Source organism: Trachurus trachurus, assembly GCF_905171665.1.
Source record: "Trachurus trachurus genome assembly, chromosome: 14".
Taxonomy (NCBI): Eukaryota; Metazoa; Chordata; class Actinopteri; order Carangiformes; family Carangidae; genus Trachurus; species Trachurus trachurus.
In genome coordinates, this window is record NC_139903.1 from 17,288,774 (window position 1) to 17,313,406 (window position 24,633).

The 24,633-nt window shown below is 40.8% G+C and overlaps 3 protein-coding genes across 4 annotated transcripts; 1 reads left to right on the top strand and 2 right to left on the bottom strand.

Moving 5' to 3' along the window:
- Positions 1 to 2,486: 2,486 nt before the first annotated feature.
- stoml3b (stomatin (EPB72)-like 3b) lies at positions 2,487 to 6,373 on the bottom strand. Its single transcript, XM_083985911.1, has 7 exons — positions 6,225 to 6,373; positions 4,600 to 4,703; positions 4,415 to 4,487; positions 4,203 to 4,285; positions 3,910 to 4,113; positions 3,449 to 3,583; positions 2,487 to 3,357 (listed from the first exon to the last, which is right to left on the bottom strand). The coding sequence occupies exons 1-7, from the start codon at positions 6,283 to 6,285 to the stop codon at positions 3,169 to 3,171; spliced, it is 849 nt and encodes a 282-aa protein (XP_083842037.1). The 5' UTR covers positions 6,286 to 6,373; the 3' UTR covers positions 2,487 to 3,168.
- A 1,694-nt stretch (positions 6,374 to 8,067) lies between these two features.
- Positions 8,068 to 17,886, bottom strand: proser1 (proline and serine rich 1). Of its 2 annotated transcripts, XM_083985896.1 has the most exons (12): positions 17,309 to 17,886; positions 17,151 to 17,216; positions 16,847 to 16,915; positions 16,614 to 16,708; positions 16,408 to 16,501; positions 16,049 to 16,159; positions 15,553 to 15,654; positions 14,588 to 14,666; positions 14,182 to 14,274; positions 11,482 to 12,913; positions 9,363 to 9,507; positions 8,069 to 9,175 (listed from the first exon to the last, which is right to left on the bottom strand). In XM_083985896.1, exons 1-12 carry the CDS (start codon positions 17,351 to 17,353, stop codon positions 9,053 to 9,055), a joined length of 2,454 nt encoding a protein of 817 aa, XP_083842022.1. In that variant the 5' UTR covers positions 17,354 to 17,886; the 3' UTR covers positions 8,069 to 9,052. The 2 variants fall into 2 exon arrangements, with proteins under 2 accessions (XP_083842023.1, XP_083842022.1); XM_083985897.1 differs by lacking the exon at positions 14,182 to 14,274 and having other exon boundaries at positions 8,068 to 9,175.
- Positions 17,887 to 18,113: 227 nt separating this feature from the next.
- On the top strand, positions 18,114 to 22,972 carry vps36 (vacuolar protein sorting 36 homolog). Its single transcript, XM_083985909.1, has 14 exons — positions 18,114 to 18,286; positions 18,514 to 18,582; positions 18,683 to 18,753; positions 19,324 to 19,438; positions 19,537 to 19,626; positions 20,222 to 20,308; positions 20,815 to 20,847; positions 20,940 to 21,017; positions 21,095 to 21,229; positions 21,338 to 21,403; positions 21,531 to 21,595; positions 22,019 to 22,103; positions 22,210 to 22,286; positions 22,429 to 22,972. The coding sequence occupies exons 1-14, from the start codon at positions 18,191 to 18,193 to the stop codon at positions 22,508 to 22,510; spliced, it is 1,149 nt and encodes a 382-aa protein (XP_083842035.1). The 5' UTR covers positions 18,114 to 18,190; the 3' UTR covers positions 22,511 to 22,972.
- Positions 22,973 to 24,633: the final 1,661 nt, after the last annotated feature.

The window sequence follows — 24,633 nt, forward strand, 5'->3', positions numbered from 1 at the left end:
GAGACAGCCCTCCCTGGAACCCCAGCCATTTTACCTGTGAAATACACAGGACTTTATACTCCGAGTCTTTAACAAAAAAAAAAACCTTGCCAGGTCTTCCTACAGCTTCTCGCCACATGAGCTCTTCACTTTCGGGATCCCTCAGGTCAACTTGCAAAAACTACGCCTGCCATTTTATATTTACCTCAGCGGGAATGTGCAGTCACAATAACAACAACAACAACAACAAAAACACACAGTAACCAGGGAGCGCAGAGCTAAGGGGGAACCTAGCACAGGAGTCACTGTTTTAAAGATTGTTGTAGATTTCTTTTTAATGTGATGTTTATATCTAATTTATTTGTTACATGTGTTTTGCTACTTAAGCAAGCATGTACTATGAAAGTCTTCCGGTCTTAACGTGAAACTTATTATTGCTGTGGTTTTGTCTATTTATTAAGCTTGAGGTGTGAAGGAACGAATGGTGGAAACTTTGAAGATATCACCTATAGGACACAAGTGGAAGATGTGATGAGATATAGGAAGTGCAGATTTTAATGAACTTGGGACAGTGGTATGATATAATATGAGTCTATAAGCTATGTAGATTGAAAAAAAAAAGTACAGGTTAACTCTCTGTTTACCTCTTTGTGATGTATTAGATTAGTGTAGCCCTCTATGAACCTGTGCGAACCTCTTCATAACCTGTGGTTAACCCCCTCTGGATTGTTTTTCTGAATGACACTTTTTTATTCTTTGATTATGTTCCAAACTTTTGCAAACTTCACTGAATATTCAGTGTGCAAGACTATATTATTCAGGGAATTATTTTCTAAATTTAGATTAGAAATTCTCTCAGTTTTATTTTGTATAGCTTCTTTACAGAACATGATACACAAGATATTTCCCAAGATGATTTTCCACTTCTATAAATCCTACGATATAGAAACCAACCTTTGGTGTAAAAAATATGAGAGTTATTTTATAGCATACAGTATAGTACGTCAAAGCTGCCTCCTGTACTGTACACAACTGGTTAACTTACCCTCAGGGCCCGAAACTTTCACCTGGCTTTGAATAAGTCAACACTGAAAACAACAGCGTTAAACACAACAGCATTATTCGGTGATTTATTCACACTAAGCTAAAGCTGTTCAGTCTTAAAATGAGCTGCTGTAAATAAACATGCCCTGAGAGAAGGGATGAGGGTTAGGGGGTGGCAACTAATTGTTATTGGGAGGGGGAGGGGTGGTGGATGTGTGGTGGGGGGGCAGCATTGAGGCCTCCTTGCAGCGTCCCTGGTGTAAAGGATGATATTTCTGGGTTGCGAGTTTTTCAATAACAGACTTTTAACTAGAGCTGTAATTGCTATACCAGCACTTTTTCGATGGTCATGAAAAAATTGAAAAAAAAAAAAAAAAAAAAGATTCTTTTCATGGATCCTCAATTTTTTGTACGAAACACACACAGGGTTAAACGCTCTTAAAACAAAAGAATGTCAAGAACAGCAAAGGATTTGAGAAATGTATCTCAGTTCTCGACAATTTTATACCGATGCTGTCGATTTTGAGAATGTCTTCACAAGCAATTGTAAAAAAAAAAAATATATATATATATATATGTGTATATATATATATATATATATATATATATATATATATATATATATATATATATATATATATATATATATATATATATACACACATATACATATATGTATACCAGTCAGAAAGTCACTGTGTTTTCACATGTTTAGGATTGCAGTTCACGTATACGTCATGAATGATTCTTCAGGGTCCTCATAAAGGCAAAAAAAATACAGTCTACAAGGATGCAACAAAATGAATGTTTACAAATGACAGCATAAAGTTATAGATTTCATCTTAAATGAATATCTCACCTTTGATTTCAAAAACGACGATCTGGTATTGTTATGACCCCTCGATGTGTCCTGTGGACATCTGTGTCTCACTATGCGCTGAATGTCAGAATTGTAATGACTGCATTTTATACGAGTCATTGGTGTGGTTTTGGTCAATATAGAAGAAGGGCCTCTTGTGTTGACCACTATGTAGCAGCCATTGAATATGTAGCACTTGGTTGAGCCTCCCCTCAAGAAAAATGGGTAATTCATTAGACATTCAAACGTCCATGTTGATATTGAAATGCTGTTGTAGCAAATGTTTTCATGGCTTGTCAACTTTCAGCACTATAGGATTTGGATTTGTGGAGGTAAGCTATACAGTTACCCCCTTGTGGAGACAAAGTTTACTGAATTTGTTCAGGCACTGATTGTATGTTTGAATGTAAATATATTTACGACATGAGCTGTGTCTTAGTGCAACCAACGAAGTGATAGAAGCATGTTTTTTCCTGTCTTTGCTGTTTCTCGCTCTCTCTTTCTCTTCTTTTACCTCTCTGCATTTGTGATGGTCAAAATGTAACTGTAGCGTATGATAGGAGGCCTAGAGGACAAGGAATGAGATACTTCAACATGTAATGTATACGCAGTATGTTGACGATTTTATTTGTACTTTTCGGGGGAAAACACAGTATTAAAAATGTTAAAGAAAAGTCATGAGTGTTCATGGTTCATTAAGATCGATCCTTCTCATGTTCAGGTGTCGATACCAACATGTGTTCAGGACACAAATTAAGTGCAACATGGTCAATTCAAGACTCAAAGTATATTTTCAGATATCCTTTATTCATCCATCCATCTTTCTCTTTTTTCTTTTGCTTCAACATTCAACCTCAAGTCAATAACTTTTACTTTATATATATGTATATACATATTATACTTTTATACTTGTACTTATACATTTTCATTCTTTTACAAAACCATCAGACATTTTAATGTATTAAAGGTGATAAAAATTACACCATACAATATAATATTTATTATCATTTTCATGACATATGATACCAGTTTCATGACATAACTTGTGAAACATGTGTAAACTATGCTGATTATTGTATATTTCATCCAAATCCCATTGGTTGGCAGCTCAGGCCTGGTCACAGGAAAGCACATTTGAAAAACATATTAAGCATTCAACACCATCTTATTATCTTGTGTCCTGTCATTTTACACATAGCCAACTGCAGAAATGTACTCCAACTCACGCTTATGTTTCATTTAACAGCGATTTCATAGGACCAGAAAATTGAGATGTCACAGAGGCATCACTTCCGCATAAAGTGAGATATGACGTCCATGGGCAGAGGGAAGATGATGGTGGAGTTCTTCTCTGCTGCGATGGTGTTGAGGGTCTGCAGGTAGCGAAGCTGCAGGGCTGATGGAGACTCTGCGATCACGAGCGACGCCTCCTTGAGGGCACGAGATGCGTTCATCTCACCTTCTGCTGCGATCACCTGTGTGCAGAGCAAGACAGAGAGATTAGGCCAGCACATCTACGCACATGCATGTTACTGTGTCATGTTATGTAAGGTCACAAGTCCTGACCTTGGCTCTGGCCTCTCGCGCAGCCTCTGCCTCTGCAGCCATAGCTCTCTGCAGCTGGACTGGCAGCTTCACATCTTTAATCTCCACACGCTCCACCTTGATGCCCCAGTCGTCTGTGGCCTCATCCAGGTTAGACTGGAAAAAAGAGAACAAGCTTACACTATGTTTTACAGTGTAGTGTGTAATACAAGCTTCATGCTGCATTTGGTAGGAAATAGTGAAACAGTAGGAATAGCAATAGGAATTTCACTCCTAAACCAAAGAAAATCTCTGTCCATATTTTAAAAAACATATATTTTCCTCCAGAGTCAGATTCTGCAGTAAATGCTAATTATCTAAAGGGAAATACTTTTGAAACAACAAATAGCCTTTACCAAGTTGCCCAATATTGATCTTAACAGCTGTTCTCTGCTTCTAGTTTCCGAGGCTTTCCAGCTTTAAATGGGCTTTGGGTTCTGTACCTGCATGCTGTGAGCGATGCCCTCACGGTCAGACAAGACCTCAGCCAGGTTCTTGGTGCCCAGAACATTTCTGAGGGTGGTTTGTGCCAGCAGACGGGTGGCGTGGTCAGCGTTTGACACATTAGCCACGGAGGCGATGGGGTCACTGACCCGGAAGTACACCACTCCGTCCACAGAGACTGTAACTGAGTCCTTGGTCAGGATCTAGGAGAGAGGTACAGTTTGAGTTTCTTTTTTTTTTTTTTTTTAATTCCTCTGTGTGGTTTTGTGCTGTTTGTTTGCATAAGATCTACCTCTTGTGGTGGGATGTCAAATGAAATTGTTCGCATATCCACTTTCACAAAGGAATCAGTGCATGGCAAAACGAAGAAGATTCCTGTGGAAAACAAAACAGGGAACAAATCGTCAGTAAGAATAACTATTACTTAACAGTGTGATATTACTTTTTATTATAAACAACTATTATCATCCGAAAAAGTAAAGAATTGTTAGTTGTTTTTTTTACCTGGTCCTTTGGCCCTCTTGTCTGTGATGCGGCCCAGCCTGAAGATGACAGCACGCTCGTACTCTTGAACAATCTACAGTATGGACAGGAAAGAACACAACACAACAGAAGCTCAGTTCACGTTCATGTTTCATGAATAGTGAACAACGATTTCTGCCCTTCGACTAATTAGTGAGTTCACTCACCTTCAGGCAAAACCAGACGGTAAAGGGGCTGAGGAGAACTGTGAGGAGACCGGAGAGGATGACTATGAACCAGCCGACGCAGCCCAAAGACCCTGTCCTGTCAGCTGGAGAGAGAGAGAGAGAGAGAGAGAGAGAGAGAGAGAGAGAGAGAGAGAGAGAGAGAGAGAGAGAGAGAGAGAGATGTATTTGAGTATTCACCGGGTCAATGATCAGAAACTGGTTTGATCCCATTGGACCATACACTGGGATACAAAGCAGAGCATACTGCACACGCCCATTTAAAATGAAGGTTTTGTGATTAGTGACAGTGATTAATTTTGGCCTCATAAGAGATCATTACTTATAACTCGTTTATCAGTTAATTATTGTTGGATTAACGGATGGATTGTACTACAGTTCTCTTTCACTCCCATTGCAAACAGTGAGATGTTTACTCATCCAGTATTCAATCCCTGGAGCAACACACTGGTAATAAGAGAAAAAGAGAGGGAAGGCTCTGTTTGTTGTATGATGTCCGGCTCAGAAAGCTGCAGTTCAGTCTTTATCGCTGCACACAGGCACCGACTTAATGACTGATACCTGAGCACCCAGCAGTAATAATACATTTGTCAGATAATAATGACATTTTCACACACCCCACTTCATTTCCTGTGTACAGCTGTGGTTGGCATTTCCTTCGTCCTGGTTTTTACAAACTGCAGATTTTCTCGTCTATAGGTCAAACCACAGGTTTGTTTCCTGTTGATGATGTTTCCAAACACACAGTTACACTTCACTCTCAGGGAGCTTTTTTTTTGTTTTGCACAATGCAAAACTTTCCATTGGGTCACATGATCAGTGACAGTTATTTGGGAGGTTTATGTGTGTGTTTGACATGAGTTTATGAAACCTGTTGTAAAATAATCATAATTTACACTGTGATAATCTTTGTGATATTTGTGTGTTTATTTTCAATGGGTAAAAAGAAGAAGAAAGAAATCCCAGGGATTGTAAACATTTTATCTTTCATCTTCACAATCTGTACACACACCAACAAAGAGATGATAAACAGTGCATGAATGCAAATGTTGTGTACACAGTGTTACAGGATCCTGCCCAACAGGTCTGTCATAACCAAGACCTGGAAAACTATTATGCTAAATAAAAAGCTCTGATATGATAAAGAGCTCTTATCGGCAACCAAATTAAGGAACATTTAAAACACAATTCAAAACCATCTGTGTAACATAACACGTCTCTTCTTCCTCCTCACATCCCACAAATAAAGAGAGACACACAAACACTGAGTCACATGCTTTTGGGACTCCTTATCTTGGTGACATGTGATTTATGTCTCCATGACGATGGAGTTACACTTTGCCACAGCCTTTATAGCTCCTGGTTCACCAGGTGAGCTCTACATAGATAATACACACTCCAGCTCACAGAGATGGTTTAAGTAAATATACACAGAGCTTAACAGCAAAGGACATGGAGCTGATTGTTCGAGGAGCAGTAAAGAACTCACATGTTGATCTAAAACTTTAAAGGCCTGGTGTCAGAAATATTTCACTTTTTAACACACTGCCAGTTCTCTAACATCAAAGTTCATGAGAAAAAAGAAAAGAAAACAAGATTTAACTCACATATTAACTCATCTTTGCTCACTCCTCTTCTCTTCTGGCTCTCCATTTGGTCCATTTCCATGTACTACTGCGCAAAACTGAGGGGGGAAGTGTGTTGAGTGAGTTGGTAAATGTTCACCTACTCAGGAGGGAGTCGTCCAGCCTTTTAAAGAGGCAACACAACGCTGCAACATCATGTGATTCAGGGGTCACACAGGTGTGGCTCCTAGCCCGGGTTGATCATCAACTAAGTGTCATTATGATGCCAACATGGTTGCAGATAATCTCAGAGTTTGTAAAAATCTGTCATAGAAAAATTGGAAACATTATAATTTAGCTGCTAATAAATTAAGGAAGTGACCTAAGATGTTTACACAGTATAGATACTGTATGACATTATGAAATATCATAATAATATCATAATATTAGATATCACATATTATGAGTTAAAAAAAAACCCTTCCAGTTCCAACCCAATCAAACTTTACAAAATAACGAAAGAAATTCAATATCCAGTGTTTTACTTTTACTTCCCACTAGAATGAGGAACTAAAGGCCCGACTTCTGTTCTGACAATGTTTGACACAGCTGGAAATGGATTATGTTTCATTTATTTGTGTTTTACATTACAATTTATAAGAGCATGGGGAAAATGGAGGGAAAGAAAATGAATAAAGAAAAGGAAGAACTGGGAAAGGAAATTCAGTATCTTTTAAATCATTGGCCTCAAAGAGACAATAATTTATTAACCAAAACTGAACAAAACAACCTCTACACCTAAGTTTTCACATTAAATTGTTACATTTTAATATTCTAGTGTTCTTTAGAATAAAAAGCAATGTGGTGGGTTTAATTAACTGATTCATTTATGAATTAATAATTAACATAATGTTAAGGTAATTATGTAAATAAAATCACATTTGTGCTCTTTGTATTGTCCAATTGCTGCTAAAGAAATGAATAAATTCTTAAAAAGGGTTGTATGAAGTCAGATCAGCTGTACCCTGACATTACATAAATCATATTTTAAGATTTCTTTTCATGGGTATAATACAATGTTCTCATAATTAAACAGAATTTATGAATCTGATAAAAATGATTCTTCATTAAAAATGTAAGTATTTGTAATAGAAAATGTGAAAAGTGATTACGGTAAGATCCCATGGCTCATGACTAATGGTCTCATGACTGATTGCCTCACAAGGGCGTTGAGCAATGTTATGGAAACTCTGAAAGGAGGTTGTTTTACACAGGACATGATAAAGTGAAAATAAATATTAAATAAATTAACATCATGCATACAACAAACAAAACTAAATCCCTGCTCAGTGTCACTAAAATGTGAAGTAGTTTCAAATCAAGCTAACCTGATTTGATTTTATGCAATGTCGAGGATAATAGGCTACGGGTCTATGTTTCCTCTTTTACGTCCTAACCACTGCCGCAGGTGTCTGGTTCAGCAGCCATGTGATGCTCTTGTAGCCTCTTCCACATAGATGAAACCACAGTCAAGACTTTTACTTTTCATTGCAGTCAGTCGAACATATTTGTCATCATTTACACATGAAATTTAATACCTTACACTCAAAGTTCAAAATAGCAATTCTTGACCTGTTTCTTTTGTTCTTGGCACAATTTGCAGCCTGGTCTGTTTTGTTATAATGCGTAAGTTACATTAAAGCTTTTTTCTATTATTTGTTTTCATTACTGTTTCCACTTTGAGTAATATTCCTCAAGGGCCCGCAAGACGATCATGACACTATAAAGAGAGAGACGGCATCGGTTCCAGCAAGCAGCAGTTTACTGACAAAATAAGAAAACAGGTGCAATACAAAAAAAAGCAAAACAAATAAGAACAACACAGTGTAACAAACAAAATGTCATTTACCCTCAAACAATAAACTCTCTCAGTCAGAGTCTTAACTGAGGTGAAAAGTACATGTGGAAAATTTACAGTTTCCAATATGTTGCAGAGCATTGCTGCAGAATACAGTCAGGCATCTGAAGCCCACGTTAGTCGACAAATGCTTGAAAATGTCCTCAGAAATATTTGCATACAGTGTGTGTGTGTGTGTGGGCATGTGCTGTAATAGTCATATCAGCACAGTCCTATCTGTCAGAAAGAGGTTTTGTAAACATACAAAATGTGAATCACAGTAAACTGCTGACAGCCACAAGTGTGTGTGTGTGTCCAGTAAAAATAACACAAACGTGAGCTGAGCTGCCAAATGTAACTTTTGTATACCACGCCCCCAGACACAAAACAAGGATTTCAAATATTCATGGTTTGTTCACTTTAAAATGCGACTGAGGAAACCATAGGTCAACCAAAAAAAAAAAAAAAAAATTCATGTCCTAATACAATATTCAATTCAGGACACTCTGTCAGTATCATAGTTCATCCTACTGAGATCGGACATGAGATACTACATGAGGATAATGTCAGGTCGTTACATGATATCATGTACATTTTTCAATTCTTCTATAATTCATTATTCACTAATAAATGTTGATAATCTTCATTAAAAACAGGAAATTCCAGCTAACATTAAAACAAGTCACAGTCTATTTGTAAAACCTAAAACAACTGATATTTACAACCGTTCACTATCAATTATAATTATATAGGAAATATGCCTTCTCCCCTATACGCTATCTCAACTGCTTTCCACAGTAGTGTTCCTCAAGATAATGAGTCATTCTGGATGTAACATACACAGTATGGAAACATGTATTTGTTGTCCATCTGCAGGGTTCAAGGCCAAAACATAAAACAGGTTAGGCTGCGAGGACAGGGGTCAACATGGAAGTCTAATCAATGTTTCAATAATGTTTCACCAGTGCCGATTTCACTGCCAGCCCAGCTGAGGGTGCAGGCCCGGCTGGAGGGGGAAGGTGTTTCCTGGGCCGGGGGGGTAGTTGGTGAAGCTGTTGGGCTGCGGGAAACCTTCCAGAGCAGATGTGGAATGAGCCTGGAGCAAGACAAAGAAAGGTAGTGAATATACGTATATATACACAGCAGTGTGGCCTTATCAAACCCATATTCAAATACTTGTACTTTCTGTGTGTGTGTGTGTGTGTGTGTGTGTGTGTGTGTGTGTGTGTGTGTGTGTGTGTGTGTGTGTGTGTGTGTGTGTGTGTGTGTGTGTGTGTGTGTACCTGTAGAAGGGCAGACTGCATGGTTGGATTGTGGAGGCCACCGAGGGCAGCAGGGGAGGCAGAGGGAGAGAAGCCCGGTACCCCAGGGAAGGACAGCAGACCTGGGAACCCGCTGCTTCCTGGAGGCTGGAGTCCGCTGCTCAACCTGGAATATTTACACATCATTATTGTCACACCATAAAACACTAAACAAAACTATTGTTGGATCTTTTGCATAAATAAATAAATACTCGTAAGCTTAGCATACCAGCATCTGTAAATCTCACCAATTAACATATGATACATCTCAATTACTGTCCAAATGATTATCTTATATCAGTGTGTATGTGTTTGTGATATACCAATACTTTAACGTTTATGCACAGGGAGTGTCTTATTGTAAAGTATACTAATGGCCGGCTCATTTATTAGTTCCCACCCGTCTCTTAACAAAGAGTAGGTGCAGCTTACTTCCCCCATCACGTGTTCATTACCAAGATAACATGATTAATGTATGACTGACAGTAATCCTGCCAAAGAGCAGGCAGAGGACTCTTCAAGACAACATAAACCAAAGTCTAATCGCCACCAGCGGTGTGAGTGAACTTTGCACATGCACTTTGTATACAGTGAGTGTTTCCACTTAACAAACACAGCCTGAGATGGAAACTTATAACAATTTATGACGTCCGTTTTTCCACAATATCACCCACAAGTGGAAATAAATGAAGGTGCAGTCAGCGATTGTAATCAAACACACTTTTTGTCAAAGGTTGTGCCAGCAACACTTTCTAACAAAATCAATTAATCTACCAATTGATGCAGTTAGACATTTACCCCTCAACATAACAATGTTGTATAGGTGGCTGAGAAACAGCAAACACAACACTGTTGTTTTGGATTTGCACATACGTTACTTTGGTGGACAGAGCTTCTGAAGGGAGGTTTATTGGTTCTGTGTCGAAATATCAACAGTGTTTTCAACTTCTAACTCAGAGTCTATTTTAACTATTAACCACAAAAGAAGGAGCCCTCTGTAACAAGTAATTAGTTGTAGTTAGTTACTTTCCCAAAAAAGTAACCAAGTTAGTAAATTAATTACTACAGTATAAAAGTGACTAATTACCAGGAAAAGTTACTATTGCGCTTATGTCAAATTACTTGGACTTGCCCCCCAACATCCCGTTTATCTGGATCTAACGCAGGAATACTGAGTTGTTGGTTGTTTTTTTTTTCGTTATTATTTTGTATTATTTTGTAACGGCACTTATTGAGTCAAGTAACGCTGCATTTTATTGTCAGTAACGGTAATGGCATTATAACAGGGGAAACGGTAACCTTTTGGATTACTCGTTACTGAAAAAGTAGCGCCGTTATTCCCATCACTGGTAACAGCTACATCACTGAGTGGCCAGTTGCCATGGTCATACCTGAAACTAAATTAAAGGGATAGTTCAACATTTTAACAAATCGGCCCACTGCCATAATCACTATAGTCATAGCAGTAGGTTCGTTACCTTTAATTGTCGGTGCAAGCTATTTTTAGAACGGCGGAGCAGAGCCCTGAGCTGCTCAGAGCTAAGCTACGGAGGCTAATGGGATTTCTTGGTTTCCCTCATCAAACTCATCAAATACACAATCCAACAACTCCAAAACACTCTGGTGGACAAGTTGTGACCTGCACATTCACCACGCTATGAGATAATACGAGACAGAGTTGTTTTAGAGGTATGCAGGTCATGCAAAACCGCTGATGCGCGTTGCGTTCCGGGACAGTTTTTCAGCAAGCAGTCTCTGTATTTACCTCTAAAACAGCTCTGTCTGGTAACGTTCTGTTATTATCTCATAGTGTGGTGAATGTGCAGGTCACAACTTGTCCATGAGAGCGTTTTGGAGTTGTTGGATTGTGTATTTGATGAGTTTGATGAGGGAAACCAAGAAATCCCATTAGCCTCTGTAGCGTAGCTCTGAGCAGCTCTCGGCTCTGCTCCGCCGTTCTAAAAATAGCTTGCACCGACAATTAAAGGTAACGAACCTACTGCTATGACTATAGGGATTATGGCAATGGGCCAATTTGCCAAAATGTTGAACTATCCCTTTAAGCAGGAAATCAATATGAAATCAAACTTGTCTGACGTACCCAGGTTGGAAATTGGAGCTGAAGGCGGATGCAAAGCCCGGTAACACTGGTGACGATGATGGAACCCCGGCTGCTGCTGCTGCCGCTGCTGCCGCCGCCGCCTGCAGTGGCGCCACCGACGCCACTGAGGACGGAGTGGCACCTGGCAGACCCATGAATGAAGACAACACAGGGCTCCCGGCACCGTGCCCCCCCGACACACCTAGCGGGAAGCCAGCGGGGCCGGGGCCGGGCGGAAGGCCTGGGAATATAGAAGCGGCAGAGGTGAGGCCGAGGCCGAAAGGGGAGGCCGCACAGGGGGCGGCGTTGGTTGTTAAGCCTGAGTAGATGGAGGTCGGTGGGTGGCTAGACATGTTGCTGGTGGGCGGCATGCCAGACATTGATGTAGGAATCGTGGATGGAGGGAGAGAGGAGGAAAGGGAGGAGAAAGGGGACAGGCCGGGATAGTGAGCAGGACCGGGGCTGGAGGACAGAGCTTGGAGGCCGGTGATGGCGACGGGACTGGGGAGAGACACCTGAGGGGAACCTGAGGGGTGCGACAGACCCAGGGAACGCGCCAGGGCCGCCTGCGCAGAACCTTGAACCACCAGAGAGCTGACAGACGGCGTGCAAGAACGAGAGGTGCCCTTGAAAGCGGAGTGGACGGGGCTGTTACTGCCGCTGCTGCCGCCCCCGGGGTGTCTGCTCAGGACGCTGGCCGCGGCGATGGCGGCCTGAGCCTGAGCCTGAGCCTGAGCCTGAGCCTGAGCCTGAGCCTGAGCCTGAGCCTGAGCCTGAGCCTGAGCCTGAGCAGAGTGAGCAGAGTGAGCAGAGTGAGCAGAGTGAGCAGAGTGAGCCGGAGAGGGTTTGGGACTGGGCCCTGGGGTGGAACAGTTCGGAATCACTGGAGTGGATGATCTGGGGGTGAGAGACTGCGGTCCGGAGGGGGTGTAGCTCCGTATCACCGACCCACCTGCTTGTGGGTGCATGCCAGGGAAGGCGTCTGTGGACTGAGAAAAAACCTTCTGCTGAGCCGAGCCCATGGAGTTCGTCTGAGAATGGAGGTCCGGGCCGCTGCGGGAGTTAGCGGGGGTACCTGGTCGGGAAATGACGTGAAAGGGGGAAGACGGGAAGCCGCCGCTGCCAGGGACCGGCGTTCCGCAGGGGGTGCCTGAGGGGGTATGGGCTTTGATGACAGATGAGGGCGTAGGTGTGACGTGACCGCCGGGGGTCTGCGGTCCGGCCTTGATGACAGATGGAGACGGAGCAGGGGAGAGGGAGGGGGCGTTGGGGTTGTGAGAGGGCACCATGCCGGGGAAAACGGGGGTGATGGGAGTCGCGGGAGAGGCCTGGGGCGGGACGGGGGTCGAGGGCGTGGACCCGTGAGGGATGAGGAGGGGTCCGCTGTTGACTCCAGGTGTGGTGTGCTGGGGGTTGCCTGGTTTAGCGTAACCTGGAAGAAGAACGAGATCAGAGGTGGTAAAAGGTCGGGAAAAAAAACAACAAAACAACCAAGAAGTCGTGACCATTGTCTGGCGTAACGAAAACATCCATTCTGTACATTCAAATAGTGCAAAATGGCTCAAATAAATGATTAAATCTGTTTCCTTCTGATCAGTAGTGTTATTGTGAAAAACACATCTCATTGCAGGACAAGGCAGACCAGGTTAAAGCCCAACAAACTATTGTAAAAGAAGCAATCCACTCATATAGAAACAAATGAGAGAGGAAACAGAGCAGAGAGGAAGAGACAGAGAGCGTCCCTGCGTGCAGCTTCCTACATGGAAAATCCAACAATTTTCAAGATTGGAATATTTCTTCTTTTTTACCTTTGGGGGAGAGTTTAAATCATTTATTTGGCCAGGCAACCTCAAATTACCTTCCAGTGGACTGTGACCATCTGAGCAAATTTTCAATTTAATAAAACCAGTCATCTTCATCATTGATGACCAGATGTGTCCCCAAAGGCCCTAAAAGATTTATTTCAATTGTGAAAACTGATAAAACCCTGGCTTCAAAAAAAAAAAAAAAAAGTTATCCCAAGCGTTGCATGTTAAATGTCAGCCCACAGCATGATGCCAGAAAGAAAAACATTAATGACATTAGTTTGAGATTAATCCCAGACCTGTGTTCCTCACAAATCACCAAAACATTTGACTGCACTGACTGACCAGAAAGGAGGAATCTCTGCGAGATGTAGAGCAAAACAATACAACAGCCTTGAGGGGGGAAACGATATAGTTTTGCTGTTGCTAAAACTCCAATTGGAAACATTTATGTGTTGACTGACTCTCGTAATTTGTGGTTGTGTTATACTGAATGGTATTTCAACACAATTTTCCTGTTATCCCACCTGAGCTTTATGAATGAGAAATAAAAATAAACTGAATTTGAACATAATCCAGCCTAATCCAATAAAAACGCCCCCCCCCCCCCAAAAAAAAAATAAAAATAAATAAATGACCACAAAATTAAATCAACATCCAATACACAGCTGTTGTAGTGGAATGCATTGAAATGAATGGGGGCCTGCATTTTTCTGGTCACTCAGTGAACAGTGAGCAGAAGTGAGAAGCGCATCCTTCACCTGATAAAAAGGCAGGAAACTGGAGAAGCGCAGGTAAGCAGCATGCCAGGAAGTTAGGCGGCAAGCTTCGGGGAGTGACCTATTTTGCTGTCACACGCACGTGCGCGCACACACTCGCTTCCATCGAATCATACCTGCTACTTTGTGGGTGGAGTTGTAGGGGGGAGGGGGCACGCTGGCTGTTATAACCCCTCCCACAGAAACAAGGCCTGCGTTGTTGTATGCACCTGAGTAGCAGTTGCAAATATTAACAGTGTCCACCACACACTCATGCAGATAATACACACACAGAAAGTGTTGAATCACACACACAACTGAATCCACAACCAACCAAACTTCACCCCAGCCCCAGATGGAAGTAATAAAACATATCTAACTACAAGCTAGATCCAAACAAGCAGCATCGCCATCCTCCGTCACCCTACAGCTCACTATCTTTTATTTTCTACTATTAACAGGGTGCTTTGCTTACAGTCTTGTATTACTGCACAGAGCAGGGGAAAGGAAGTGGTGTGTGTGTAGAGGAGGGTTATTTCTTACTTGGTGCGATGGTGGCATGAGGTCGGCACGGTGGTATGGGGTAGGGCACAGGCCGGTGTGGGTTGTAGCTTGAGGGAAACTAAAAACAAAGTGACAACAACAGACATAAAAGACTCAATTTACTGATCAACCAGCTCTATCCAAATTAAAAAGGTTCAAGTTTCTGGTTTATTTAAAAAAAAAAAATTCGGGGCGGTGCCTTTCCTGTCTATCTCTACTATGGCTATCAAATAAAAAAATTCACATAAATATGCTCTTGACTTTCTGTATGGGATGTGAAAAGAATTCAGATTTCTGACTTTCACCACTTGTATATGCGACTTTTTTTTTTTTTTCCAAAGTATATTTTTTTGGCGTTTTTGCCTTTATTTGATAGCACACAGTATAGATAGACAGGAAAGGGGGAGGCAGAGAGAGGGGGAATGACACGCGGAAAAGGTCCGCCCGACGCGGGAACCGAACCGTTGAAGGCTGTAGCCTCTACACGGGGCGGCCGCCTTAACCACTGCACCACGCACCGCCCCAGTATGTGTGACTTTTTAAATATGACCTAACGCTGTGATAACACAGAGGTCAAACATGAGTTGTGTATAGTTATCTAAAATGTTCCCATTTTCCAAGTGCAGAGAATATTTATGGAAGATTTGAATGAAAATTAAAAATAAAACATCCTCCATAAACATATACAGGGCAGGTGTCTTATATGCAGATATGTAGGGTCATTAATGTCATCCTCTTCCTCATTACTCATATATTTATCTATGCGAGTGTTTCCATTGTTCTGCTTACAACCTCTCATAAAAGCCTTTATCAAGCCTTTCTGCCACACTTACTGTGACCTACTGTATCACTGGCCTATTTTACAAGGTTTGACACACAGATTTAGGTCTTTATAATGCACATAATGAGTCATGTGAGGCATCTGTTATGTCATCACAGTCACTGATTTCCTTTCCAGCACTTACAGGTTTGAACGGTCCAGTAATCCGAGAAGCAATTCCATTTCCCTCCTTATTGTTGGAGCTATCGTCTTTCTTCTCTCCTTCTTTTTTTATTGGAGGGATTCCCTGTGATTGTAAACAAAATATATCATTGTAATGGCCAGGCTGCACAAGTTATGAAAAAATAAAACAATGTTGTCTTTTTTTTTTTTAACATTCAGACTCTTACAACAAAGCAATGCTATACAGCTTCAAAGTCAAATATCAACATTTTATGAAGAGTGCTCTTGCAAGTTCCCTAGCAGTGCAGAAGGTCAGCTTGTTCTGCTCACTAATCCTGAGACGTGAGAGTAGGACAGGTTGAACTGTATACTTACATACATATCAAAGACATAATAAAACTGACAGTCTCTTATCTGCTGTCACGTAGCAGTGGTGAGCTTGTGTAAAGCACACGGTATGTAAAACCCTATCACTCAGGACGAGGATGTCTTCAGCATACAGCCCTGCACATACTTACAGGGAATGTGCCAGTGACCAGACTGGGTCTGCCTTTCGGGTACGGGTTCCCCGGTATCATACCACAGGAGGAGATCATGGCTACAGGAGCCTTGCAGCCGACCTTATACACCTAATGAAACAGAAGTAAAATCATTTTATAAATCATGTTCCATCAATAATTATTATGGATGTCTAAGGTCAGTCATTGATTTCAGTAGGCCATATTTGCTAGATAACTGTTGTTTTTTGGGACTTCATGGCTATCAAAGAAACCCACAAGGTACTTCAATACAAAGACTCATACATGAGATAAATAAACAGAGCTTCCTTACAAAGCTACCTAGAAAGAAAAAGATTATGGAAATTAATTTAACCTACCTGCTCCAATATCCTGCGAGCGCGTTTCTTTTCTGACAAGTGAATGCGGAACAGATCCTCAACAGGCCGGTAATTTTGGGCATCTGAAATGTTCCTGTACAAGAACAAAGATACAACATTTAGTCGGATTTACTACTGAATGAACCGAACAGGCCGACACAAATTTGACTGTGTATACATTTTTTTTTCTTTTTCAAAATACTCACAAAGCTATCAGTTCCAGTACAATGAGTCTGTCCTTTGAGAAAGTGAAGCAATTCAGGATATTTGCAACTTTGGTTGTAGGGATTGCAACCATTTTCTAAAAGCAAAAAAGGAGAAAAAAAATCAGCTCACACAATTTCAACCACCTCATATTTATTCTTAGCAAAACATAATTAGTTTTACTTTTAACATGTATTGTAATAAAATCCTGCATTTTGGTAACCCAGTCACTTACATGTTGCAGGGCCTTCACAGCTTTAATCTGTGGTTCTGCCCATGAAAAATACTTCAGTATCTCCATCACCTGCAATTTGCAAGACAGTGTTACAATTTACAATCACACGTAGTGGTAAAGATGTATTTAAGTATAGGGGTATATTGTCATCAACTAAAGTGATTTCCTTTGTAGGTTATAACTAATGTGAAAACAACTTCAAATGTATCCACAGTAAGCATTTTCCAAGCAACTACATGACATGCATGTTCGTGTTAAAACACGGATGAATAATAAATGACAGTGTTGTCGTTCGGGCCTTTACCTGCTCACTGGAGAAATACCCATGCACCTGCTCTATGGCTTTGATGCGCTGATCGGTCAGGACGCACTGAAACACAGGATGGAGGATTAACAAACCCCGGAGATAAAACGACTTCAAACCACTACACGGGACAGTTTATCTTCAGAGATTTTTTCTACCTTTCTTATCTCGTCCAAGACGATGTCAAAAGACTTTTTATCCATGTTTGTTGACTTTTATAAACGATGGCCTCTTTGACAATGAACACTTTTTATACCAAGTACTTGGTAAATACACCACAACAGATAAAGTAATTCACGACAAAATGCATTCGGATGACTTTAACCCTGAATACTTAGTTATTGATCCAGCGTCACTGATTCATTCATAACGCACTGAAAGCACGATCAAAAACTAAAAATATTCGCCAAAAACGATTAGTTCCACAATACAACTGCATGATCTCCACAGTCCCTTGTGATCCAACTTTTCTCCAGTGAACAATGACAAACCTTCAGCAGATCTGCCCGCAGCTAACAACAAGCTAACAACAAGCTACAGCTACCGCATTGCTGAGCTCAGCTCAACGAAACCAAGCGAGAAAGTGCAACTAAAATATCCGCATATATTTTCATTCCAGCTTAGTTCGAGTCTGATTCTATCGATGAACACAGTGCCACGCGGAAAATAAAGAAATTCATTCAAATAAGTGAAGGAAAGCTAGCACTGTAGCTAGCTTCCACTGACAGCTGGCGCTAGTAACGTCAACACGGAGAAGGACCCTCGAGGAGCCTGACAGGAAAATCACTGTGTTACAATTTATGCGACGATAAAAGCACTCAAATGGCCTTGGGTGATACTTTACAGGGCAAAAATGTGATTTTAAGTTCGTAAAAATAATTCATTCAATTAATTTTAAGTCACATATATTTGTATGCTCTGTTTAATGTTTCTACGCAGGCGGAGTCAGGGCAGCTTTGGAGAGTGCACCGGAAGAAAACATGAAATGAGTCTCGGCGGCGCAGTGAAATCGGCAGTAAATTGTTCTTATTAAAGTAAAAATGGACCGTTTTTCATGGTCGAATGGGCTTTTAGAAATAAATGAAACTTTGGTGATCCAGCAACGGGGTGTGAAACTGTATGACGGCGATGATAAGGTACAGTTTTTATGTTTCATAGCCAAGTTTGTGGCCTGATAATAAAACACTGCAGCTCGTTTAAGTTCCTTAAACAACAATGTTCAAATTGGTTATTGGTACCGCAACAGTGACAGCATTGATACAATTCAACTCCATCGTTGTTGTTTAAAGTGGCTGACTGTGTGGTGCGTTAGTACATAGTAGTAAGTAATAGTATTTCGTTTTCTGCCATTCACTGAAACCAGGCGAAGCTGGATGTTGGAGTTGCTTTGTTGAGCACCCATCGGTTGATCTGGAGGGACATTAAAAATCATGTAAGTTAAGACAGCAGCACAAAGCACGACTTAGTGACTAGTGACTACACTGACTGTTTGAGTGGTTTTGTCCTCACTCTGAGCTGTGTGTTTCTCGCAGGAGTCCTGCATAGCCATGCCCCTGTCACAGATCATCTTCTTTGAGGAGCAGGCTGCAGGAATAGGAAAGAGGTCAGTGTCACAACATACTTTCTGTAGTTTGAAATGCAATCCATCCCCTCACTAACTTTCTGTGGGAGAATTTAAACCTATTAAATCAATGTCTTCATCAGTGTAGTTCACTCAAACTGTATGTAATTACATTTAGGATAATTGAATGCAAATCTTTGGCCATAACTTACTCATTTTTGTTGACATCTGAAATGAAAAGCAGCAAACACAGGCCCTGCAGTGAAAATACATTGCCACTGAGCCTTAACTCAAATGTTAATAGATTGTTTATTTTCCTATAAAGTTATAAAGTGTCTTCTGTCTAAGTCATTGCAGAAATACCCAGTGTTTTCACCATAGGCAACATAGGCTGCCCAGTACAACTGCATACTACATGTAACTGGAGCTTTGATAATTGCTGGTTGTATGTGGGGACTGGGGAGAGGTAAATGTGGTTAAAACCTCTAGAAATGCTAATAGGTGAACTCTAAGTTAAGATGTTTTTAATGAAAGATGAAGCATGATATCTCATGTACGACAGTGTATATGAAGTAAATGATGAATAAACAATCATTACTTATTATTCCGCAGTGCAAAAATAGTTGTTCACCTCCATCCGACACCTGCCAACAAGGAGCCAGGTCCCTACCAACACAGCAAGTACTCCTACATTAAGCTGTCCTTCAAAGAGCATGGGCAGATCGAGGTAGTCTTTCAGTGGCAAAATATGTTTTTTGTTTATATATATTTTGTATGAGTTCCTCCTCACAGGCGACTGACAACATGTTGCCATTTTCCCTGCAGTTTTACAGGAGATTAACAGAAGAGATGACTCAGAAGAGATGGGAGAGTACGCCTGTTTCACAGCCCATCCCCACAGGAACTGGCTCTCAGGTTGGTGGAGGCCGAACAGACTCACCTCTTCATCTGACTTAAATCTTCTCTTTTCCACTGGTTTATATTCCTGAAATTGCATAATTTTCACACCTGGGGGCTGTATCATTCTGTACGTGGGAATAACTGTCCTGTCAGTTTGAATTATAGTCCACAGGATGGCAGTGTTGTCACTTTACTCTTATTATTTTATTTTAAATGTGGGTCTGTCTTGGATTATTTTTATTTTTATTTTTAAGGACTTTTCAAAAATATTTTATATTATTGTACATCAAATTATAATCAAACTAGGTTTATTTAGCTTACCATGAGAGTTGAGTACATTCAGGTCTTTTTAGGGCTGTTACACTCTGTCAGTTCACTTGAATTGGGTCATGTGTCTCCAAATGAAATTGTATTAATCTTTTTTTATTGATGCTATGAACTTACAGTCACTGAATTTGAATTAAGTGCTGTAATAAACGTTTCCTGCGATCGTAGACTGTATATATCTCTTCCCTTGTCTTGTCCTCATCTGGCTTTTTTTCCCCGACATTTCAGTTATACTGTATGTGTGTTCACGACATTTGTTTTTCTTTCCTTCACGGTCATACAGGCAGGAAAGACACGTGCTGTGGGGATCGTTGGCATCGAGAGAAAGATCGAGGAGAAGAGGAAAGAAACGGACAAAAATATTTCAGAGGTGATATGAAGTGCTGAAATAATGACAGATGTGTGTTGAGTTTTGAACAGAAAGAAGTTGAGTAAAGTCCCATGTCCTTCTTCACAGCTCAGTGCTACAGTTTTATATCAACTGTATTTTGACTGAATATACTGAGTATACATGTACAGAGCGGGTTTGCTTTAGAAATCCTATGAATGTTTAGATCTGTTTTTATTCTGTCATTTAAAAACGTGTCACCATCAGAATTAATTGTGAGTGAAGTTAAGTCAAACCGACCACAGCCGCTGTGACTCATACACCAGCTGCTGGACACTGTGTAAATGTAAAACAATTAAACTACACATATTATTGAGCTTCATGAAAGGTGCAACATTGAATCACATGGGTCTTGAGGATCTTTTGAGTGTTTAATTCTATCACTACTCTGGGAATGGGAGGGGGTGCTATTTAAATTTTTGTCTGTGGCCATGAAGTTTAGTGGTTTATTGTGGACATGCTTTAGAGCTATTACTCTTTTTTTTCAGGCCTTTGAGGACCTCAGTAAACTGATGGTGAAGGTAAAGAATGCTTTCCTTTTGCGCAATTCTCACACTTTCTCCTAGTTGGTGATTTGTTAAGAAACTAACTTAGTGTCTTATTTGTCAAACAGGCCAAAGAGATGGTGGAGCTGTCCAGATCTATAGCCAATAAGATCAAAGACAAGCAGGGAGATATAACAGAAGATGAGGTAAGATGAGCTCGACCTGTATAATCATTGAGTTTTCAAACACTTTGCTTCTCCAACGGTTTTGTTCTGCCTTACAGACGATCCGGTTTAAGTCCTACCTACTGAGCATGGGTATTGCTAACCCAGTTACCAGGGAAACACACGGATCAGGCACACACTACCACCTGCAGCTGGCTAAGCAGCTGGGAGATATGCTCCAGGCCCCTCTCGAGGTAGATGTGGACTGTTTTTGTTGTCTTGCCACTTACATCTCCACAGGCTTATTGAGATCTTGCTCCACTCTGCATCATCTCCTCACCCTCTGACTCTTCATTTCACAGGAGCGTGGGGGTATGATGGCTCTGACCGAGGTGTACTGTCTGGTCAACCGCGCCAGAGGGATGGAGGTAAAGCTCACATGAACACACAAGTGAACAAATTAATTATTTTATACATCATACTTGAGTGGATATGCTCTTACGACAGCTACACACAAATGTCTTTTAAGTTACTTTTCCCCTCTCCACACCACAGCTTCTATCTCCAGAAGATTTAGTAAACGCATGCAAGATGTTTGAGTCCTTGAAGCTTCCACTGAGGTGAGTTTGAGTTGTGTTTGTCTTTGTATTGCATTGTTTAAACTATCCGTGCATGCATTTCTTTTTCTCTATAGACAAGGCTGTGTGTTTATCAAAGGAATATAGGGCAGGGTAGCGCCTGCTTCACAGAGGCCAGGCTCTTCCTGCCTGGCTTCCTGTTGTTGGAGGTGGTGTCCAGCCCTTTGCAGCTGTCATTTCCTGTCACTTCCTAGGTTTTTTTTTAAAAAGAAACACTGACTGGTTTCCCTGCTGTCCTGCTCCCAGTGCCCCCCAAAGTGGTTGCATTTTGGTTTAATAAAAGATCACCTGTGCTTTGAGCAGTCGACCTGCTCTTTATTCCTCCCCCTCCCTTTTCCTTTCTTCCTCTTTGTCTCACGCACACACACACACAGCTTTTCCTTCATCTGTCTTTCTTGTCCATAGGCTGCGTGTGTTTGACAGTGGTGTGATGGTGGTCCAGCTGCAGTCTCACAGCGAAGAGGAAATGATAGCCTCAGCACTGGACAACGTGAGCTCACACTGTTACAGATGTTATACTGACACCGACATGGTCACACCTTAGGTTGATCACAGCAGTTTAAACCCTTTTTCTTCCTCCTCTTCCTCTTCTGCAGGTGTCAGAGAAAGGCTCCTTGACAGCAGAGGAGTTTGCCAAGCTCCTTGGTCTCTCTGTTCTTCTGTCTAAAGAGCGGTAAGTTATCGCACTGGCCCATGATGTGAATCTACAAAGTTTTGCTTTTGTTTCTCATTCTGTGAAGTTTTTGTATTTGGCGGGCCAGTTTCTCCATCTTCTTGTCTTAGTGTCTTCTTCTCTGTTCCTTCCTGATCTCCAGGTTGTTGCTGGCGGAGAAGATGGGCCACCTGTGCAGAGATGACTCTGTCGAGGGTTTGAGATTCTACCCAAACCTCTTCTGACCTGTTTACACTCATTATTCTCGAGATGTAGGGAAACAACTTCACCTGGCCTGCACTGTCCTACCAAGAGACTGATGCATTTAAATAATCCTCTGACCTCTACATTCTGTTTTCAGCAGAAAGGTTCCTGCTGTACTTTGTGCTATCCGGTCATTTATTGATTGGTTGGTGTTCTGGTGACGGTCTTCTTTCATCCTCTGTATGTACCACCAGCTATTTTCTGTCCAAATGTATCTGCATACTGCAAATACTGTACCTGCAGCAAAGTGTTGCCAGATTTGCCCAGCTTAGAGTGTCCTCAGTGATTAATGGGTTTGGGAAAATCCACCTAATGGGATATACAGTATAGTTTTTCCTCGCTGCTTTAATTTCAAAATGCTTTTTACAAGACATGTTTCTGCCACTTATTTCCAAAGTAAAATGTACATAATAGATGAATAAAACTCGTTCCTGCTGTCTCTTGAAGAACGGGTCCACGTGTCTAAATGATCTAAATCGTGTTTTGGTCTCTTTCCATCAAAACATGGTTAATATTTGTATTTCAATCTAATATCCCTCCTTCTTCATCTTATAACATTTGACTGTGATAGACATAAAATACCGGATCTGCAAAAAGTTTGCTTCACAGGTCATAAAATTTTGGGCACATTGCCAAATGTCAGTCTTCAGGTAATAAATCCCCTCAGAGCTGAGGTTGTGTTATAGAAATTCCAGTTGTGACTGTTTTGAAACTCAACTGAAAGGTGAGTGCTCTGTTTATTGGCACAGTGAAGCTTTCAAAATAAGTGTTACCAAATCACTTTACCATTTATATCATATTAAAAGTAACTCTATAAGTACAGTAGTAATGAATATGTGAAATATGAGTATAATAGGTCTAAGGAAAAACATGTCTAAATGTTATACCTGCAGGGAGTGGTGCCACTGTGTATATATTTTTAATTTCTATCCGCCTCTGTAGGATTTTTTCACACGGGATAGAAAAGTTACTTGTTCCCACTGTGAACAGGGCAGAGTAGTAAAAGTGTTTGATCTGAGCAGCTTCCTGTTTTGTGCTGCTGACCCTCTCTCTGAAAGAAAAATGAAGGTCTGGAGAGCAATACAGTTGATTAGATTACCATGCCATGTGGTTCACTTATTGATAGTAACTTAATTGGTTCAGGAAATCATGAGAGCTGAACTCGGGCAGCTCTGATTATAATAACAAGGATTCATGCACGGCATTGAACATTTAGTTGGTGTTTTTTTTTCTTTTTTATAAATATGAATTGGAGCCAGTGCTTGCAAGCTTTGATGGACTTAATTTGCTCAGTGGTGTTTTCTTAATTAATCTATATCCTGACTTGTTGAGTGTCATCTGTTTAAATCTCAATAAGTTCAGTTTTTTTCCACCAATAGATTATATCAGAATGACTCAGGATAATTTTATGTGGGAGGAAGTTAATTTGATTGCACGGGGTGAATAGTTCCGCAGTTTACTACCATGACTGAATTGCATTAGATTAGAATATGTTATTTTCTTTGTATGTTTTGTCCTCCTGACAGCCACTTAGGACATATTGTGCTATTATGGACACATTTCCATATAAATGCCTGACGTTTCTTTTTAATATCAATTCCTTTTAACACCAACCATTCATAGAAAAAAAAAAAAAAAAAAGCTTTACATGGGACTGGCAGCTTGAGAAGTGAATTATGGATCCATCTGTTGCATCCCACATATTTTCACATGTAGTCACTTTCCTCAGGCACCAGTGCTGGTGATTGACAGTGAGCGATTGGAAATACAATGGTTAAACTTCCAGGAGAAGAAAAAATCTTTAGTTTCCTATTATGCACTTTACCTGTAGCTAAACTTCATCTTAAACTGGTGAAGGCAGCACATGGTCACGAAAACCACTTGATATGAACGTCTCTCAATTATAACACAGAACCCACAGAGCATCTTCCAAAACCAGCAAATAGTTCTGCCTCATTTTGCATAACTCCAAGGCAGGAAATACAAATCTATTAAAATCGAGTTATTTTATAGTACTCTTATTTTTTTTTTTTTTTTTTACACATTTAATTCCTCTTGTTACTCCAAGTTGAGCACATTGTGTTTGCTGCACCTCTATCTTTTG

Bases quoted from the DNA above. Each gene is read 5' to 3' on its own strand.
- stoml3b (XM_083985911.1), bottom strand. From the start codon at position 6,285: ATGGAAATGGACCAAATGGAGAGCCAGAAGAGAAGAGGAGTGAGCAAA. The intron at 4,488-4,599 runs GTGAGTGAACTC...TCCATACTGTAG, and splicing joins CCGTCTGGTTTTGCCTGAAG to ATTGTTCAAGAGTACGAGCG. The intron at 4,286-4,414 runs GTAAAAAAAACA...TGTTTTCCACAG, and splicing joins CAAGAGGGCCAAAGGACCAG to GAATCTTCTTCGTTTTGCCA.
- proser1 (XM_083985896.1), bottom strand. From the start codon at position 17,353: ATGGATAAAAAGTCTTTTGACATCGTCTTGGACGAGATAAGAAAG. The intron at 17,217-17,308 runs GTAGAAAAAATC...CCTGTGTTTCAG, and splicing joins TCTTGGACGAGATAAGAAAG to TGCGTCCTGACCGATCAGCG. The intron at 9,508-11,481 runs GTACGTCAGACA...TAAATATTCCAG, and splicing joins AGCTCCAATTTCCAACCTGG to GTTGAGCAGCGGACTCCAGC.
- vps36 (XM_083985909.1), top strand. From the start codon at position 18,191: ATGGACCGTTTTTCATGGTCGAATGGGCTTTTAGAAATAAATGAAACT. The intron at 19,627-20,221 runs GTTGGTGGAGGC...ACGGTCATACAG, and splicing joins CCACAGGAACTGGCTCTCAG to GCAGGAAAGACACGTGCTGT. The intron at 21,230-21,337 runs GTAGATGTGGAC...TTCATTTCACAG, and splicing joins TGCTCCAGGCCCCTCTCGAG to GAGCGTGGGGGTATGATGGC.